Genomic DNA, 20000 nt, shown 5'->3' on the forward strand with positions numbered 1-20000 from the left:
AATCTAAAAACAAAACTCCCTAAATTCTATCAGCATATCGATTGTGCTACCAGGGCTGGAAAAACACTAGACCATTGTTACACTAATTTCCGCGACGCTTATAAGGCCCTCCCCCGCCCCCCTTTCGGAAAAGCTGACCACGACTCCATTTTGTTGATTCCAGCCTACAAACAAAAACTCAAACAACAAGCTCCCGCGCTCAGGTCTGTTCAACGCTGGTCCGACCAATCTGAATCCACGCTTCAAGACTGCTTCGATCACGCAGATTGGAATATGTTCCGCATCGCGTCCAACAACAATATTGACGAATATGCTGATTCGGTGAGCGAGTTCATTAGGAAGTGCATTGACGATGTCGTACCCACAGCAACGATAAAAACATTCCCAAACCAGAAACCGTGGATTGACGGCAGCATTCGCGTGAAACTGAAAGCGCGAACCACTGCTTTTAACCAGGGCAAGGTGACCGGAAGCATGACCGAATACAAACAGTGTAGCTATTCTCTCCGCAAGGCAATCAAACAGGCCAAGTCTCAGTACAGAGACAAAATCGAGTCGAAATTCAACAGCTCAGACACAAGAGGTATGTGGCAGGGTCTACAGTCAATCACGGATTACAAAAAGAAAACCAGCCCCGTCGAGGACCAGGATGTCTTGCTCCCAGACAGGCTAAACAACTTTTTTGCCCGCTTTGAGGACAATACAGTGCCACTGACACGGCCCCCTACCAAAACCTGCGGGCTCTCCTTCACTGCAGCCGAGGTGAGTAAAACATTTAAACGTGTTAACCCTCGCAAGGCTGCAGGCCCAGACGGCATTCCCAGCCGCGTCCTCAGAGCATGCGCAGACCAGCTGGCTGGTGTGTTTACGGACATATTCAATCAATCCTTATCCCAGTCTGCTGTTCCCACATGCTTCAAGAGGGCCACCATTGTTCCTGTTCCCAAGAAAGCTAAGGTAACTGAGCTAAACGACTACCGCCCCGTAGCACTCACTTCCGTCATCATGAAGTGCTTTGAGAGACTAGTCAAGGACCATATCACCTCCACCCTACCGGACACCCTAGACCCACTCCAATTTGCTTACCGACCCAATAGGTCCACAGACGACGCAATCGCAACCACACTGCACACTGCCCTAACCCATCTGGACAAGAGGAATACCCATGTGAGAATGCTGTTCATCGATTACAGCTCAGCATTTAACACCATAGTACCCTCCAAACTCGTCATCAAGCTCGAGACCCTGGGTCTCGACCCCGCCCTGTGCAACTGGGTCCTGGACTTCCTGACGGGCCGCCCCCAGGTGGTGAGGGTAGGTAACAACATCTCCACCCCGCTGATCCTCAACACTGGGGCCCCACAAGGGTGCGTTCTGAGCCCTCTCCTGTACTCCCTGTTCACCCACGACTGCGTGGCCATGCACGCCTCCAACTCAATCATCAAGTTTGCGGATGACACTACAGTGGTAGGCTTGATCACCAACAACGACGAGACGGCCTACAGGGAGGAGGTGAGGGCCCTCGGAGTGTGGTGTCAGGAAAATAACCTCATACTCAACGTCAACAAAACAAAGGAGATGATTGTGGACTTCAGGAAACAGCAGAGGGAGCACCCCCCTATCCACATCGACGGGTCAGTAGTGGAGAAGGTGGAAAGTTTTAAGTTCCTCGGTGTACACATCACGGACAAACTGAACTGGTCCACCCACACAGACAGCGTTGTGAAGAAGGCGCAGCAGCGCCTCTTCAACCTCAGGAGGCTGAAGAAATTCGGCTTGTCACCAAAAGCACTCACAAACTTCTACAGATGCACAATCGAGAGCATCCTGTCGGGCTGTATCACCGCCTGGTACGGCAACTGCTCCGCCCACAACCGTAAGGCTCTCCAGAGGGTAGTGAGGTCTGCAGAACGCATCACCAGGGGCAAACTACCTGCCCTCCAGGACACCTACACCACCCGATGTCACAGGAAGGCCATAAAGATCATCAAGGACAACAACCACCCAAGCCACTGCCTGTTCACCCCGCTATCATCCAGAAGGCGAGGTCAGTACAGGTGCATCAAAGCAGGGACCGAGAGACTGAAAAACAGCTTCTATCTCAAGGCCATCAGACTGTTAAACAGCCACCACTAACATTTAGCGGCCGCTGCCAACATACTGACTCAACTCCAGCCACTTTAAAAATGGGAATTGATGGAAATTATGTAAAAATGTACCACTAGCCACTTTAAGCAATGCCACTTAATACAATGTTTACATACCCTACATTACCCATCTCATATGTATATATACTGTACTCTATATCATCTACTGCATCTTGCCATCTTTATGCAATACATGTACCACTAGCCACTTTAAACTATGCCACTTTATGTTTACATACCCTACAGTACTCATCTCATATGTATATACCGTACTCTATACCATCTACTGCATCTGCCATGCCGTTCTGTACCACCACTCATCCATATATCTTTATGTACATATTCTTTATCCCTTACACTTGTGTGTGTGTGTAAGGTAGTAGTGTGGAATTGTTAGGTTAGATTACTGTTGGTTATTACTGCATTGTCGGAACTAGAAGCACAAGCATTTCGCTACACTCGCATTAACATCTGCTAACCATGTGTATGTGACTAATAAAATTTGATTTGATTTGATTTGACACTAACCGCACTATTTGTGACGTAAATTGAGTATGTAGTATGCTTATTGGTCATAGTATGGATATAGTTAATATGCCAAAAGTTCCTGGATGTCGTACAAAATTCGCCAAAATACGAAGTATACAAGCAGTGGACACTATTTCTGTGCTTTTAGGGCCAATCGTACAATTCTTCAGAAAATGGGCGTGGCTTCACAACGTTTTCTGATTGAAAATGGCGGAATTTCATTCCTTTAACTAATTATGACAAATGTTAAGATAATGTTGAGCAATGTAATAAAGTAATGACTTTTCAAATAAGTTACCTTACACGTTATGTTGGCTGACAATTTGTTAGCTATGCTATCCTTACGAACCACATAGCATGTCGTTACAGCAGTATGTACCAGTATGTTAGCTAGTTACCTAATGTTAGTTGGCTACTAATACATCGAACTTGCCAGTATATGAACTATATGTCATTCTTAGCTTAACTAAGTGGTATAGTCGTTGTGCGTTCTCAAGGGTCATTGTTAATTCTCTCCGGCTATCTACTTCGATTCCAGAGCTCTCTCGTCTGAGTGTGCCAAAGCGCAGAATAACTGATCATTTATGAACGCTCAACCCAGTTGAATATGGCCTGTGTCAGTAAACGTTGACAAAATGCATAATTCAATTGTTGCCAGCAGCACAGTTACAGTGACCAACACTGTGGATAACATGAAAACAACCTTACCAGCTCTTGCAAGGGCGAGTAAAATGGTCAGAGTGAGGTGTTCTCTCATTTATGTCTAGAAGTAGCTAGCATGCTAGGCAACGTTAGCCATTTAGCTTGACTGCCGTTGTGAGGTCAGAACGCTCGGATCAACCCTACTCCTCGGCCAGGGCGTCCAGTGACAATGGCAGTGTGCGCTCTGAATTTGCCAACGGACAATCTGACAACGCTCTGAATTTACCAACACCCAGAGCGCACTCCAGATTGAATTTACAAACACACCCAAAATCATAAAATGTCTAGCTAGTAATTTGTTATGCTAACAAGCTAGCAAGAGGTTGCATAGCAACAGCATCAACTTCTGGTAGACAGGCGAAGCGTTAGTATGCTCAACTGAAAGGATACCGTTCGTTTACAGTGTACTAAAATTAACTAATAGTATATACTCATTAAGTATGTAGAATACAGTACGTTAGTATGGGTATTCGAACACAGCTATGGTCGTATAACTTAGAGCAGTACAGTAACTTAGAGCAGTTCTTCGTCAGTGTGTGAGCGTGGAGGGATACCTAGTCAGTTGTACAACTGAACGCATCTTCCGCATTTAGTGGGTTAATTGCCTTGCTCACTGGCAGAACTACAGATTGTTACCTTGTCAGCTTAGGGATTCGATCCAGCAACCTTTCAGTTACTGGCCCAATGCTCTAACCACTAGGCCAGTGGCCAGGCCAGTGTAAATAAGAGAGTCAAACATCATTCACCTTTGATCCCATTTCCTCCTCCTCACAGGGAACATAAATAAACATGGCATCCCACAGCTCTGGAATGTCTAACATATTACGCTATATATTACACTAACATTGTAAGCGTTTATGTTACTGGTTGCCCATCCATTCCTGGTGAAGGCTGCTGGGGCTGTGGCGTCCAGATCAGGTGGTAAAGGTTGGGATTGAGAACCATTGCTCTAGCCCACATGACAAAATACTATAGTACTATGGTTAAATACCATAGTATTCCCTGTAGTGTTTTTGCGTGCTTTGGCGTAGTATTCAATGTAGTGTTTTTGCGGACTTTAGTATGTGCTATAATACTAATAGTATACTACTAAATTCTATAGTAAGTACTACACATGATCGAGGTATACTACAGTGTGTCGTATAGCAGTCTACAGTATAATATAGTTTACTACAGAATGATATAGTAAGTACTGTAGTATTCTATTGTAAACTGTAGTATTTTTTCATGTTGGAGATCAGGTATTGTCTTGGTTATTATATTTCCAGTGTTGGCTGTCCTTTTTCCAGGCCTTTCCCTCAGTATCAGCGGGCTGGGAGGTTTAGGGGATTACAGAAGGGTTTAAGACTGAGAGTCTGAAGTCTGGGGTCTCGCTATCTCTTCCTCTCTCTCTCTCTGCTCCACCTCTCGTTCTCGCTCAATTCAATTTCAATGTAAGGACTTCATTGGCATGAGTTAACATTGCCAAAGCAAATGAAGTAGATAATAAACAAAAGTGAAATAAACAATAAAAATTATCAGTGAACATTACACTTGCAAAAGTTCCAAAAGAATAAAGACATTTCAAATGTCATATTATGTCTATATACAGTATTGTAACGATGTCTCTCTCTCGCTCTCTCTTTCTCACTCTCTCTCTTTCTCTCCTCCTCTCTCTGTCTCTCTCGCTCTCTCTCTCCTCTCTCTCTGTCTCTCTCGCTCTCTCTCTCTTCGTCTGTCTGTCTGTCTGTCTGTCTGTCTGTCTGTCTGTCTGTCTGTCTGTCTGTCTGTCTGTCTGTCTCTCTCTCTCTCTCTCTCTCTCTCTCTCTCTCTCTCTCTCTCTCTCTCTCTCTCTCGCTCTCTCGCTCTCTCTCTCTCTCTCTCTCTCTCTCTCTCTTTCTCTCTGTCTCACACACTCTCTCTGCAGTTGTTCCCAGCTGTGGACTGTCTCATCAGTCCCCCTGAAACACAGCAGGGCAGCATTAGTTTCACCCACCCTGTCAGTTACTAACTCTGGCCCCCAACCCATAGATTATTCTTTGGGAAATACCCATGGATTAAAGTCAATACCTCATTGTAGTAGACAAACATCACACTATTGGAGACACCTTTGGATTGGTTTATATCGCTAATGCCAATCTGTCTCCAACACCTCTTGGCAGTTTGAAATCAGTGTGTGTTCACAGTAATGACGTGTGTGTGTTTCTGTGTGTGTCACAGTAACGACGTGACGAGGTCAGACCTGAAGAAGCTTCCAGCTCTGCCGACTCAGGCCCTGAAGGAACACCCATCTCTGGCATACTGGTGAGTCCCAGCCTGTCTTATTGGCCCAGTTGACCAGGGCCACCAAACTCTACTGCCTGGTTGCCCGACCTGGCTGCCTGGTTGATATGAGTGATTGATTAAATGTTGTGTATGTTTTCTGTTCCAGTGAGGACCGGGTGATAGAACACTACAAGAAGCTGAATGGACAGTCCAGAGGCCAGGCCATAGTCAAGTAAGACTGGAGAGGGGAAGGGTGTGTGTTTCTTATGTGTCTCATGTTCTCTCCCTCTTGAGCTGTGTGTGTTCATCTCTCACACATGCTGGGTGTCTACTGCGTGTGTATCCATATGTGTGTGAGTCTATGTGTTTTTATGACACTCTCTCTGCCATAGTTGATGTGAAGTTGAACACTGTGAACCCTCTGACTGACTAATGTCTCTCTCTCTCTCTGTCTGTCTCAGTTATATGAGCATCGTTGAGTCTCTGCCTACATATGGAGTACATTACTACACTGTTAAGGTACAATCTTATCACTTACAGTCTCTCTGTCTTGGGGTTGGGGGCTGAGGGCGTGGGTGAGGGGGTGTTTGGGAGGAGGCTTTGGGGGACTATGAAATACACACACACAAATATACACACACACACACGCTCTGATGTGTGTATCCTTTCTCTGTGTCAGGATAAACAGGGCATCCCGTGGTGGCTGGGCCTGAGTTATAAAGGAATCTTCCAGTATGACTACCAGGACAAGGTCAAGCCCAGGAAGGTAAGACTTTCATTCTCTTTCTATCCCTCTCGCTCCATTATGTCTGACTTTTATAAAGATGTAACACTGTCCTCCCATCAGTCTCCCTGTAGTCTGTTAAAGCCTCTCACCTCTCACCTTTGACCCTGGAAAAGACTAGTATCATTCATCTCCTGGCTGGATGAACCGACACTCACACACTCCCACACGTGAACTCTGATCCCTCAGTCCTGTTCTAGTGTGTGTGTGTGTGTGTGTGTGTGTGTGTGTGTGTGTGTGTGTGTGTGTGTGTGTGTGTGTGTGTGTGTGTGTGTGTGTGTGTGTGTGTGTGTGTGTGTGTGTGTGTGTGTGTGTGTGTGTGTTTGTGTTTGTGTGTGTGTGTGTGTGTTTGCACATTCCAGTCTAAATGTCTCACCACTGTTCTCCCCACATTCCTGCTCTATCCCATAATAGTCCCAGAGCCTGAGGTTTCCTAGGTTACATCATCACAGAGACAGAATGGGAATGCTGGCCTAGTCTCCTATTCTAGGTCACAGAATGATTTGGTGGTTTGAGATAGCTTCCAATGTTAGTATCAGGTAGAAAGGTGCTCTTTAGAAACAATGGCTCTCCTGGATCCTTCATTATTGGCAGGATGTTTTCTCCCCCTATCTCCCCATTTGTAGACGTAAACACACACACACACACACACACACTGAAAGGCAGTGGGTCATGCCAGGTTGAAAGTGGTCTGTACTACAATAGAGTGAATGTGTTCCAAGGGTTTAGAGGGGAGGAGGAATGAAGGAAGGTTCTGGCTTCTCATCAGCATACTAATGTTATCTACACATGCAGCACCCTGAAAACACAGAGAGATGGAGGGCACTTTAAAGATGTCTATTAATGTCTTTAATAACTGTCTTTAAAAACTGTCTTTAATAACTGTCTTTCATAACTGTCTTTAATAACTGTCTTTCATAACTCCAGCGTTGGTTTCAATGAAGGTTGAGACCCAGTCAAAAGCTGTGTATTGAGGTTGTGCATTAGGTTATACTATCATTATGTCAAACAAGGTTTTCAATGTTTAGTTTAGACTGTTTTTGTTTTGAGTTTTACCTTAGGAATATTTCAGTAGAGTTTTACCAGTGTACATCCTGTCGTGACTAGACCACCACTGTAAGGCTTTCTGACTGTTTATTTGGGGTAGTTTAAATACTTTACCCCTAACCCCACTTCCCATAACACACACACACACACACACACACACACACACACACACACACACACACACACACACACACACACACACACACACACACACACACACACACACACACACACACACACACACACACACACACACACAGAGTTACAGCTAAACCACAACCAGTAAAAATGCCTTGTTAGTGAGTTGTGAGACACTTTATGGTTTGTGAGTGACTGAGGCAGATGCTGATTTAGATTTTCTTGATAGAGATTAAGCCTATGTCTCTGCTAGCTGGTGTGTTACCGGGTCAGATAAGTATATGAAGGTATGAAACAGTGCTGAAAAACAACAGGAAGCCATGGGCAGGTCTCCATAGTGACAAAAGAACACCCTGGAAACATGTAAAGCCCCCACCCTAACTGTCCTCCACCTTTCTGAGGGAGGGGGACAGGGAAGGGAATCAGGGAGAGGTAAGGGGATGCTTCTCTCCAGTATTACTGAGTCATTATAGACCATTCTATTCTTCATACAATCCCATGGTACCCCCTAGGGACTTCAAGCTTTCTCAGGCATGACCTTTTCTTTGTACGCACACACGCACGTGCAGCGCACACACACACACTGGCCTAACAGTGGACACACCCTTTGCCATTCTCAGTGCTGTGTGGAAAGTGTCACCATGTCGGTATCTGATATTGTTGTTCAGATTATTCAACGTTTCTCTAAAGCTGTTAATAAATACACACCACTTATATAACTCCTGTCATTTGTTAGTTTTCATAATAACAACCCATTACTCCTTTCTCATTAAAAATTGTTTAATTCCTCATTGTGATGTGCTGTACATGTAGGTACATGTTGAAGTAGCCTTCCTGGTAAATGTGTCTGTGGTCTGCAGTAATGTTCTATGGTCCATTGACTGATTACTAAAGCCTGATATGAGGGGAGATTAAAGCGATGGTTTGTGCCAGCACACAGGGTGTGTAGGCTGCAGTCTATTCCCTGCACGAACAAACCTGATAACACTAGTTGAATACCACAACAGCTACTGGGATGTATGTGACACTAGTGCCAGTGTTGTCTGATGTGAAACTAGTGCCAGTGTTGTCTGATGTGAAACTAGTGCCAGTGTTGCCAGTGTTGTCTGATGTGAAACTAGTGCCAGTGTTGTCTGATGTGAAACTAGTGCCAGTGTTGCCAGTGTTGTCTGATGTGAAACTAGTGCCAGTGTTGTCTGATGTGAAACTAGTGCCAGTGTTGTCTGATGTGAAACTAGTGCCGGTGTTGCCAGATATGAAACTAGTGCCAGTGTTGCCAGTGTTGTCTGATGTGAAACTAGTGCCAGTGTTGTCTGATGTGAAACTAGTGCCAGTGTTGTCTGATGTGAAACTAGTGCCAGTGTTGTCTGATGTGAAACTAGTGCCAGTGTTGCCAGATGTGAAACTAGTGCCAGTGTTGTCTGATGTGAAACTAGTGCCAGTGTTGCCTGATGTGAAACTAGTGCCAGTGTTGTCTGATGTGAAACTAGTGCCAGTGTTGCCTGATGTGAAACTAGTGCCAGTGTTGTCTGATGTGAAACTAGTGCCAGTGTTGCCAGTGTTGTCTGATGTGAAACTAGTGCCCGTGTTGTCTGATGTGAAACTAGTGCCAGTGTTGTCTGATGTGAAACTAGTGCCAGTGTTGTCTGATGTGAAACTAGTGCCAGTGTTGCCTGATGTGAAACTAGTGCCAGTGTTGCCAGTGTTGTCTGATGTGAAACTAGTGCCAGTGTTGCCTGATGTGAAACTAGTGCCAGTGTTGTCTGATGTGAAACTAGTGCCAGTGTTGCCTGATGTGAAACTAGTGCCAGTGTTGTCTGATGTGACACTAGTGCCAGTGTTGCCAGTGATGTCTGATGTGAAACTAGTGCCAGTGTTGCCAGATGTGAAACTAGTGCCAGTGTTGCCAGTGTTGTCTGATGTGAAACTAGTGCCAGTGTTGCCAGTGTTGTCTGATGTGAAACTAGTGCCAGTGTTGCCAGATGTGAAACTAGTGCCAGTGTTGCCAGTGTTGTCTGATGTGACACTAGTGCCAGTGTTGCCAGTGTTGTCTGATGTGACACTAGTGCCAGTGTTGCCAATGTTGTCTGATGTGACACTAGTTCTAGTGTTGCCAGTGTTGTCTGACGTGACACTAGTGCCCGTGTTGCCAGTGTTGTCTGATGTGACACTAGTGCCCGTGTTGCCAGTGTTGTCTGATGTGACACTAGTGCCCGTGTTGCCAGTGTTGTCTGATGTGAAACTAGTGCCAGTGTTGCCAGTGTTGTCTGATGTGAAACTAGTGCCAGTGTTGCCAGATGTGAAACTAGTGCCAGTGTTGCCAGTGTTGTCTGATGTGAAACTAGTGCCAGTGTTGCCAGTGTTGTCTGATGTGAAACTAGTGCCAGTGTTGCCAGATGTGAAACTAGTGCCAGTGTTGCCAGTGTTGTCTGATGTGAAACTAGTGCCAGTGTTGCCAGATGTGAAACTAGTGCCAGTGTTGCCAGTGTTGTCTGATGTGACACTAGTGCCAGTGTTGCCAGTGTTGTCTGATGTGACACTAGTGCCAGTGTTGTCTGATGTGACACTAGTGCCAGTGTTGCCAGTGTTGTCTGATGTGACACTAGTGCCAGTGTTGCCAGTGTTGTCTGATGTGACACTAGTTCCAGTGTTGCCAGTGTTGTCTGATGTGACACTAGTGCCCGTGTTGCCAGTGTTGTCTGATGTGACACTTGTGCCCGTGTTGCCAGTGTTGTCTGATGTGACACTAGTTCCAGTGTTGCCAGTGTTGCCAGATGTGACACTAGTTCCAGTGTTGCCAGTGTTGTCTGATGTGACACTAGTTCCAGTGTTGCCAGTGTTGTCTGATGTGACACTAGTGCCAGTGTTGCCAGTGTTGTCTGATGTGACACTAGTGCCAGTGTTGCCAGTGTTGTCTGATGTGACACTAGTGCCAGTGTTGCCAGTAGTGTCTGATGTGACACTAGTTCCAGTGTTGCCAGTGTTGTCTGATGTGACACTAGTGCCCGTATTGCCAGTGTTGTCTGATGTGACACTAGTGCCCGTGTTGCCAGTGTTGTCTGATGTGACACTAGTGCCCGTGTTGCCAGTGTTGTCTGATGTGACACTAGTTCCAGTGTTGCCAGTGTTGAGTTGATAAGATGGGGCCTCCAACCTAGTTATGAAGGAGCATGTGTGTGTCAAGCACTCTCTTGCTGGAAAGCTGTTGCACACACTCTCCCTATCTGTAATCACACACTCTCCCTATCTGTAATCACACACTCTCCCTATCTGTAATCACACACTCTCCCTATCTGTAATCACACACTCTCCCTATCTGTAATCACACACTCTCCCTATCTGTAATCACACACTCTCCCTATCTGTAATCACACACGTACACCCTCTCTCTCCTATTCTTAGCACCATGCTCCATTAAGTGCTCATACTCCATTGAGTGTACAGTTCACCGAGCGTAACTGCACTGATTATCTCACACGTATACGCACACACACGCTCACACACACTCTTAGTCCCAACGCTGTGTTTATACATTTGTTTTTTCTCCATCAGATCCCCCTCCTCTCCTCTGTTCCTCTTATCCCTCTCGCTCCATTCTTTTCCCAGGCTGTTATGATTCCCGTGCTGTGCCCCCTCGTCTTCTTCTTCCTCCCTCTGTCCTCCTCTCTCCCTGTCCTCCCTCACCCTGCCAGTTAACTTTGTTTTCTCCTGTTGTTCTGTACAGAGGCCATGTGTGTTTAGCGTTTCTTAAACCATCTCACTGCCTTTGCATCTCTACCACCAGCATTGTTGGTGTGTGCTGCTTGTGTGTCTCTATGTGTGTGTGTTTCCCAGCTGCTAGTGCTGTAGTGTCTCCAGTGTAACAGTAACTGCTGTGACTCTGCTCTCTGTGTAACGAGAAACAGACCTCGTCAGGCATTTTATATGTTTGTGTGTCTGAAGAGGGGGGCTGGCTGGCTGACTAAACAAAGCAAAAGGGCTACGTTTGGTGGGGCCACAGTAATCCTCTCCCCACTCACCCTCCCTCCCTTTCTCCCAGCCACAGAGCCCAGAGCAGGAAGCGTACTCCTCGAGGGAGAGAGGAGCGGTCAGGGGGAGGGAGGGGAGGGTCTTAGCCTGGCTACAGGAGAGGAGGAAACTTTACTTCACACACACTCTCACACTATCCCACACACACATACTCGCTCACTTGCCTACAGCTGGTAAACACCCGCCGACTCAGAACTTTCTGTTCCCCTGCACCTGGGGAGGATTTAACACACACACGCACACACACACACACACACACACACACACACACACGCACACACACACACACACACACACACACACACACACACACACACACACACACACACACACACACACACACACACACACACACACACACACACACACACACATATTGAGGAGACTTTCTCACCCAGCGGGGCTTGGTTTTATTTAAAGAGGAGCTGATGGTTCGTAAAGAGGATGGGAAAGAAGGGAAGAAAAAACCTCCCCCTCCCTCTCTCTCTCAAGGGGGTGAGGTCATTCAGCTGGGGGAAGAGTTCTGGACGAGCCCGCTGGGTCTGGATCTGATCAGAGACCCTTACCTCATGTCCTCCCTCTTTCCTCTCTTCCCTCTCTCTCTTCACTCCTCCTCCTCACTCATCTCCTATTCTTTCTGTTTTGGGGGTGTTGCAAAACCAATCCTAACTCTCAGTGGATGTACAGGGAAGTCATATCCAGCCGGGAGTGTGTTTCTGCCTTCTCAAGCTTCTGTGTCTGTTTGTATCTCAGTTTGAAGTCTGTGAGCCTCTTTCAGTTCAAAAGTGTGTGTGTGTGTGTGTGTGTGTGTGTGTGTGTGTGTGTGTGTGTGTGTGTGTGTGTGTGTGTGTGTGTGTGTGTGTGTGTGTGTGTGTGTGTGTGTGTGTGTGTGTGTGTGTGTGTGCGCGTGCGTGTGTCCTCAGGTGTTCCAATGGCGTCAGCTGGAGAACCTCTACTTCAGAGAGAAGAAGTTCTCAGTGGAAGTTCATGACCCCAGGAGGTAAATCTATATCACATCTGTGTGTGTGTGTAGATGAGATTTATAATGTCTTAATTGTACCCCAGTGTAAATGCTGCTAGCTGCTTTGTGTAAAGTTTAGCAGACATTAAAATCCCAGAGCAGAGATGGTCATGGGTTGGTACTTTTGTACTGTTGTTAGTGGTGATGATATATTAAAGACAAGTAGAGACATCAAGAGATAAACAGCAGTGCAAGTAGCTTGTGCACACACACACACACACAGTCTCAGTTTATCTTGGCGTTAAATGGAGCCTGACACAGATAGAACTGCTGATAGTCACACACACAGACGCACACACACACACAGACACACACACACACACACACACACACACACACACACACACACACACACACACACACACACACACACACAGTCTCAGTTTATCTTGGCGTTAAATGGAGCCTGACACAGATAGAACTGCTGATAGTCACACACACAGACGCACACACACACACACACACACACACAAAAACACACACACTGAACTCTGCTGTCTAGAGGAGGAAGTCACCTGTCTTTTGTTTATTTCACATCTCTACAGAGAGAGAGAGAGACGAGGGAGATGAGAAAAAAGGAGAGAGACGGGCAGAGAGAAGAGAGAGCTGTTTTATTGGAGGCAGTAGCTAGCATGAGATACAGCTAACTTTCTGTCTAAACACTGTAGAGTAAATCATGGGAGTCAACGTGTGTGGTACTGCTGAACATCACTACTAGACATAGCCTCTCTCTTTCTATAATAAGTGTGTTATCCCTTGCGTCTGGCCCTGCTATAGGCCGTTGGGGGGTGTGTGTGTGTACGTGCGCGTGTGCGTGTTCTTTAATTTACTGTGTGTGTTGTGTGTGTGTATTCAGTGTGTATAAGGAGGCCTTGTGTCCGTCTCTACTGTAGGGCGTCGGTGACCAGAAGGACGTTTGGCCACAGTGGTATAGCTGTCCACACCTGGTACGCCTGCCCTGCTCTCATTAAGTCTATCTGGGCCATGGCCATCAGCCAACACCAGTTCTACCTGGACCGCAAGCAGAGCAAGGTAACACATAGAATCACTGTGAGGCTCTAGAATGACTGTGAGGTTCTAGAATGACTGTGAGGTTCTGGAATGAGTATGGGATTCTAGGATGACTGTGAGGTTCTGGAATGAGTATGGGATTCTAGGATGACTGTGAGGTTCTGGAATGAGTATGGGATTCTAGGATGACTGTGAGGTTCTGGAATGAGTATGGGATTCTAGGATGACTGTGAGGTTCTGGAATGAGTATGGGATTCTAGGATGACTGTGAGGTTCTGGAATGAGTATGGGAATCTAGGATGAGTGTTGGAGACTAGAGTGTGTGTAGTTCTAGAGTGTGGTAGAGCATCACCATATCAGTAGAAACAAGCAGAAATACAGGATTTTGTAAAGATCTAATATCTCCATCTGTGTGTCCAGTCTAAGATCCATGCGGCTCGTAGCCTCAGTGAGATAGCCATCGACCTGACAGAGACTGGCACTCTGAAGACATCTAAACTGGCCAACATGGGCAGCAAGGGCAAGATCATCAGTGGCAGCTCTGGCAGTCTGCTCTCCTCAGGTAAGTCTCTCTGCGTGTGGCTGTTTTTGCATGTGTGTCTGTCTGTGCCCTGCAGTACCCTTACCCGACACTCCACCCCATAATGTTGAGGCCCTGGCCTCTATATGTAGTGTGGTAGAGGAGAGGGGGGTAGACGGAAGAGAGGAGAAGAGAGGGATGTAATGGAGGGTGGGCAGCTTTTTCCTGGTCTCTTGGACAATGCCTCTCTGTGTAGAGGGAGGTCATGTGGTTAGAAAGAGATCTGTGAGAGGAGACAGTGGTAACCCCCCCCCCTTCAACCCTTCATTCACACTTTTTACTCTTGTGTGTATTTCTCAGCACCAGTATATCTTACAAGACTCTTGTCAATATCAGGAGAAAGACCAAGGTCTTGGGTTGAGATGGGGGTGCTTTTTATCCTCATATCGAACATGGTTATTAGCCATCAAACACACTCGTTCTACTTGTGACAACCAGCCCCATCACGGCGTTGGAAGTCACATAGTATGGGGTTGGTTGTCACAATGTAACGTATTCCTTTTGTAACAGGAAATTAAGCAACACAGCAAGCCTTTCTTTGATCCAACGATATTCCTAACTAAATTCATAATATTAGAATATCATATTACATTTTGAGTACATGTGTGTGTGTATGTGTGTGTTTGCACGTGCATGTGTGTGGATGTGTGCTATTTCTCCTGTCCCATGTTTCTCTGGATCTGCCTCTCTCTCTCTTCCTCACTTTGTGTCTTGCACACACACACACACACACACACACACACACACACACACACACACACACACACACACACACACACACACACAATCTCATAAACACACTCAGTCACTTACATATTCCTACTCACACAGTCTGTTCTCGCTCTCACCCTCGTCTCCAAGCCAGTGTACATGTGTTTGTGTGCACGCATGCGTGCGCGTGTGTGTGTGTGTGTCTTGGATTGTATGCATTGAAACTGATCCAGTGGTAAAGTATTAGGAAACCGCCAGGCAAGCAGAAAGATGTCTCAGATTTTACACTAGTCAAACCTTGTTACCTCAGAACACACACACACACACACACACACACACACACACACACACACACACACACACACACACACACACACACACACACACACACACACACACACACAGGTTATTCTGGCAGTGGGATGTAGAGATTGTTAGTGAGAGGGATTCCTCCAGGCTTAAGTAGTCTTGGGAGATGTTGACCCAACTCAATACATCACTACTCTCTTTCCTCAGGGAAGTGGGTGTGTGTGTGTGCGTGTGCGTGTGCGTGCGTGTGTGCATTAAAGGGATGCTGCGTAATTCTGGCAGTTCTGACGTTTTTCTACTTCCCCAGAGTCAGATAAACTCGTGGATACCATGTTTATGTCTCTACATGCAGTATGAAAGAAGTTAGAAGTAGATTCTCAAGCCAATCCTTACCAGCATTAGCGCAATGACTAGAAGTCTACAGGTACAGTAGCATCTGTAGACTTCCATCTGATGACACATCCATCCCTAACCCTAACCCAGTGCAGTCAGTGTGGCAGTACTGGCTCACATCTTAGCTCCTGACCCTAGACCAGTGCAGTCAGTGTGTGTGTGTGTTTGTGTTTGTGTGTGTGTGTGTGTGTGTGTGTGTGTGTGTGTGTGTGTGTGTGTGTGTGTGTGTGTGTGTGTGTGTGTGTGTGTGTGTGTGTGTGTGTGTGTGTGTGTGTGTGTGTGTGTGTTTGATGGGGAGGGAGAGGCTGGCACGATGTTGTGCCTGCAGGGTTGGAGAATGTGCGTCACAGACTGTGTCCTCGGCTGCCCCATCCCGCTCACACACACACACATACACATGCACACACCCTCCCCACCACACACAGTCTTAGACCTCCTTATCGAAGCGTTCCACTCACTTCCCGGTAAACATCCTGAGTTGTCGGCAGGTGCCTTCGCCCCTCCCCCGTCCTTCACCCTCTCCTTGTTTCTCTCTGTCTCTCTGGAGGTCTGGGTCAGAAAATGCCATTGTGTTGGGCTCCAATGTTGTCAGTGCTGTATTTGGGTGTATGTATATGTGTGCTCCAAAAAGTAACGTTACAGTAAGCTTGTTTCTGACAGGGTTCTACGCTCTGGTGCATGTTTAGTGCTAACGTCTTTGTATTCTGACTGCATCTCTGATCTGTGTGTGAAGGTTCCCAGGAGTCGGACAGTTCTCAGACAGCTAAGAAAGACATGCTGGCAGCACTGAGGGCCAGGCAGGAGGCTCTGGAAGAGACACTCAAACAGAGACTAGAGGACCTCAAGAACATCTGTATCAGAGAGGCGGTAAGACACACACATGCATGCACGCACGAACACACACACAAACAAAGACACAAACATACACTACATGTACACTCACACACACTCACTCACACTCACTCACACAGACACACACACATCAATGATTAATGATCAATATAATGTATTTCTGTCCCTCTTATCTCTAGGAGTTGACAGGGAAGCTTCCTAAGGAGTATCCATTAGATCCAGGGGAGGAGCCTCCGACAGTCAGGAGGAAGATTGGCCCTGCCTTCAAACTGGACGAACACAAGATCAAGCCGAAAAGAGAGGTCAGAGAATACACTCAAACTGGTACTTCCCTAAGTCCACATGAGAGCCAACTGTTTCCAGTGGTTCCGTTCAGTTCAAGTAAATGGGAGGAGTTGTATTTGTCTCCCAGTATAGATACACTTCCTCATGATCCTGGAGTGATTTAATAGATATGGTTAAGACTTGGGGATGGAGAACTGATCCTAGATGATTGGTTGAAGCAGGGAAGTAAGTGGGGCAGTGACTAAACCAGCGGTCTGAAACTTCTTAGATCTGGTTTGAAGTCATCCTCAATTCCTCTTTCTCACTGTTCTTCTATTTGTGCCGTAATATATTTTCCACTGCTACAGGGCTGACTAAAAATAGCCTGTCTGTTCCGTACCACAGGAAGCGGTTATAGTGGGAGAGAAAGAAAGTGTGTGCAAGCGAGCGTACATGTGTTTGTGTGCACGCATGCGTGCGCGTGTGTGTGTGTGTGTCTTGGATTGTATGCATTGAAACTGATCCAGTGGTAAAGTATTAGGAAACCGCCAGGCAAGCAGAAAGATGTCTCAGATTTTACACTAGTCAAACCTTGTTACCTCAGAACACACACACACACACACACACACACACACACACACACACACACACACACACACAGAGGTCATTCTGGCAGTGGGATGTAGAGATTGTTAGCTAGAGGGATTCCTCTCACTAGGTATTCTTGGGAGATGTTGACCTAACTCAATACATCACCACTCTCTCCTAAGGGAAGTGTGTGCGCGTGTGAAACAGGCCTACTGTTCTGTTTTTCTGAGGTGAGGGTTAGGGGGGGGGGTGTTTATATGAGGTGAGATCGGGGGGTTAGGGGGGAGTAGGGTGTGTTTTTCTGAGGTGAGGTTTAGGGGGGAGTAGGTGCATGTTTTTCTGAGGTGAGGGTTAGGGGGGAGTAGGGGGGGGGGTGTTTATATGAGGTGAGATCGGGGGGTTAGGGGGGAGTAGGGTGTGTTTTTCTGAGGTGAGGTTTAGGGGGGAGTAGGTGCATGTTTTTCTGAGGTGAGGTGGGTGTTAGGGGGAGTAGGGGCATGTTTTTCTGAGGTGAGGGTTAGGGGGGAGTAGGGGGGGGGGTGTTTATATGAGGTGAGATCGGGGGGTTAGGGGGGAGTAGGGTGTGTTTTTCTGAGGTGAGGTTTAGGGGGGAGTAGGGGTGGCTGTTTATCTGAGGTGAGGGGTAGGGGGGGGGGGGTTCTGAGGTGAGGGTTAGGGGGGAGTGGGGGGGGGGGTCTGAGGTGAGGGTTAGGGGGGAGTATGGGGGGGTTCTGAGGTGAGGTGAGGGTTAGGGGGGAGTAGGGGGGGGGTCTGAGGTGAGGTGAGGGTTATGGGGGAGTAGGGGGGGGGGTCTGAGGTGAGGTGAGGGTTAGGGGGGAGTAGGGGGGGGGTCTGAGGTGAGGTGAGGGTTATGGGGGAGTAGGGGGGGGGGGGTGTTTTTGTGAGGTGTGGTGAGGGTTAGGGGGGGTTCTGAGCTGAGGTAAGGGTTATGGGGGAGTAGGGGGGGTGTTTTTGTGAGGTGTGGTGAGGGTTAGGGGGGAGTGGGGGGGGGTCTGAGGTGAGGTGAGGGTTAGGGGGGGAGTGGGGGGGTCTGAGGTGAGGGTTAGGGGGGAGTAGGGGGGTGTTTTTGTGAGGTGAGGTGGGTGTTAGGGGGGAGTAGGGGCATGTTTTTCTGAGGTGAGGGTTAGGGGGGAGTAGGGGTGGCTGTTTATCTGAGCTGAGGTGAGGGGTAGGGGGGGGGGTTCTGAGGTGAGGGTTAGGGGGGAGTGGGGGGGGGGGTCTGAGGTGAGGGTTAGGGGGGAGTATGGGGGGGTTCTGAGGTGAGGTGAGGGTTAGGGGGGAGTAGGGGGGGGTCTGAGGTGAGGTGAGGGTTATGGGGGAGTAGGGGGGGGGGTCTGAGGTGAGGTGAGGGTTAGGGGGGAGTAGGGGGGGGGGGTCTGAGGTGAGGTGAGGGTTATGGGGGAGTAGGGGGGGGGTCTGAGGTGAGGTGAGGGTTAGGGGGGAGTAGGGGGGGGGGTCTGAGGTGAGGTGAGGGTTATGGGGGAGTAGGGGGGGGGGTGTTTTTGTGAGGTGTGGTGAGGGTTAGGGGGGGGTTCTGAGCTGAGGTAAGGGTTATGGGGGAGTAGGGGGGGTGTTTTTGTGAGGTGTGGTGAGGGTTAGGGGGGAGTGGGGGGGGTCTGAGGTGAGGTGAGGGTTAGGGGGGGAGTGGGGGGGTCTGAGGTGAGGGTTAGGGGGAGTAGGGGGGTGTTTTTGTGAGGTGTGGTGAGGGTTAGGGGGGAGTGGGGGGGGGTCTGAGGTGAGGGTTAGGGGGGGAGTGGGGGGGGTCTGAGGTGAGGGTTAGGGGGGAGTAGGGGGGTGTTTTTGTGAGGTGTGGTGAGGGTTAGGGGGGAGTGGGGGGGGTCTGAGGTGAGGTGAGGGTTAGGGGGGAGTGGGGGGGGTCTGAGGTGAGGTGAGGGTTAGGGGGGAGTGGGGGGGGGTCTGAGGTGAGGTGAGGGTTAGGGGGGAGTATGGGGGGGTTCAGAGGTGAGGGTTAGGGGGAGCTGGGGGTGTTTTAGAAGTTCTCAAGGGAGACGAGACAGGACTAGGAAAGAAAGGAAGATAGATGATTTCCTCATTGTGTTTTTCCAGGCCTGGGAAAATGCTTTAGGTTACTACTGGTGGACGTGGACGGGAGTTACTCATGTCTGAGTGTGTGATAGCTTGTGTGTGTTTGTTTCTCTTTGTGCACACAGTTATGTGTTTGTGTGTACACGTGTGTCACAATTCCTAACCCTTGCATCTCTCTCTCTCTCTCTCTCTCTCTCTCTCTCTCTCTCTCTCTCTCTCTCTCTCTCTCTCTCTCTCTCTCTCTCTCTCTCTCTCTCTCTCTCTCTCTCTCTCTCTCTCTCTCTCTCTCTCTCTCTCTCTCTCTCTCTCCCTTTTACCAGGAGGAAGAGCTAGAGCGTCTAGAGAGGGAGTTTGCCATCCAATCACAGATCACGGAGGCTGCGAGGCGGTTGGCCGGCGATCCGCACGTGAGCAGTAAGAAGCTGAGGAAACAGAGGAAGACGTCGTACCTGAACGCACTGAGGAAACTCCAGGAGATAGAGAACGCCATCAACGAACACCGTGTCCGCTCTGGGAAGAAACCCACGCAACGCGCTTCGCTTATCATAGAGGGTGAGACTACACACATGCTGAGAGAATCGCTTA

General features: G+C 48.0%; 1 protein-coding gene across 13 annotated transcripts in view; it reads left to right on the forward strand.

Moving 5' to 3' along the window:
* The window catches only part of LOC139584665 (FERM domain-containing protein 4A-like), a 191323-nt gene that overhangs the window by 154495 nt on the left and 16828 nt on the right, over window positions 1-20000 (forward strand). For 10 of the 13 annotated variants that reach the window (XM_071416777.1, XM_071416778.1, XM_071416775.1 and 7 more), the window contains 10 exons: window positions 5577-5660; window positions 5788-5853; window positions 6083-6140; window positions 6301-6387; window positions 12543-12618; window positions 13530-13672; window positions 14072-14213; window positions 16378-16511; window positions 16676-16798; window positions 19736-20000. The exon at window positions 19736-20000 is cut by the window's right edge and continues 27 nt beyond it. In XM_071416777.1, coding sequence (XP_071272878.1) covers window positions 5577-5660; window positions 5788-5853; window positions 6083-6140; window positions 6301-6387; window positions 12543-12618; window positions 13530-13672; window positions 14072-14213; window positions 16378-16511; window positions 16676-16798; window positions 19736-20000 — 1178 coding nt within the window. The remainder of the gene's footprint in view (window positions 1-5576; window positions 5661-5787; window positions 5854-6082; window positions 6141-6300; window positions 6388-12542; window positions 12619-13529; window positions 13673-14071; window positions 14214-16377; window positions 16512-16675; window positions 16799-19735) is intronic. The other 3 variants (XM_071416784.1, XM_071416783.1, XM_071416782.1) reach the window with 1 other exon arrangement.

The sequence above is a fragment of the Salvelinus alpinus genome, chromosome 9 (assembly GCF_045679555.1).
Source record: "Salvelinus alpinus chromosome 9, SLU_Salpinus.1, whole genome shotgun sequence".
NCBI classification, from domain to species: domain Eukaryota; kingdom Metazoa; phylum Chordata; class Actinopteri; order Salmoniformes; family Salmonidae; genus Salvelinus; species Salvelinus alpinus.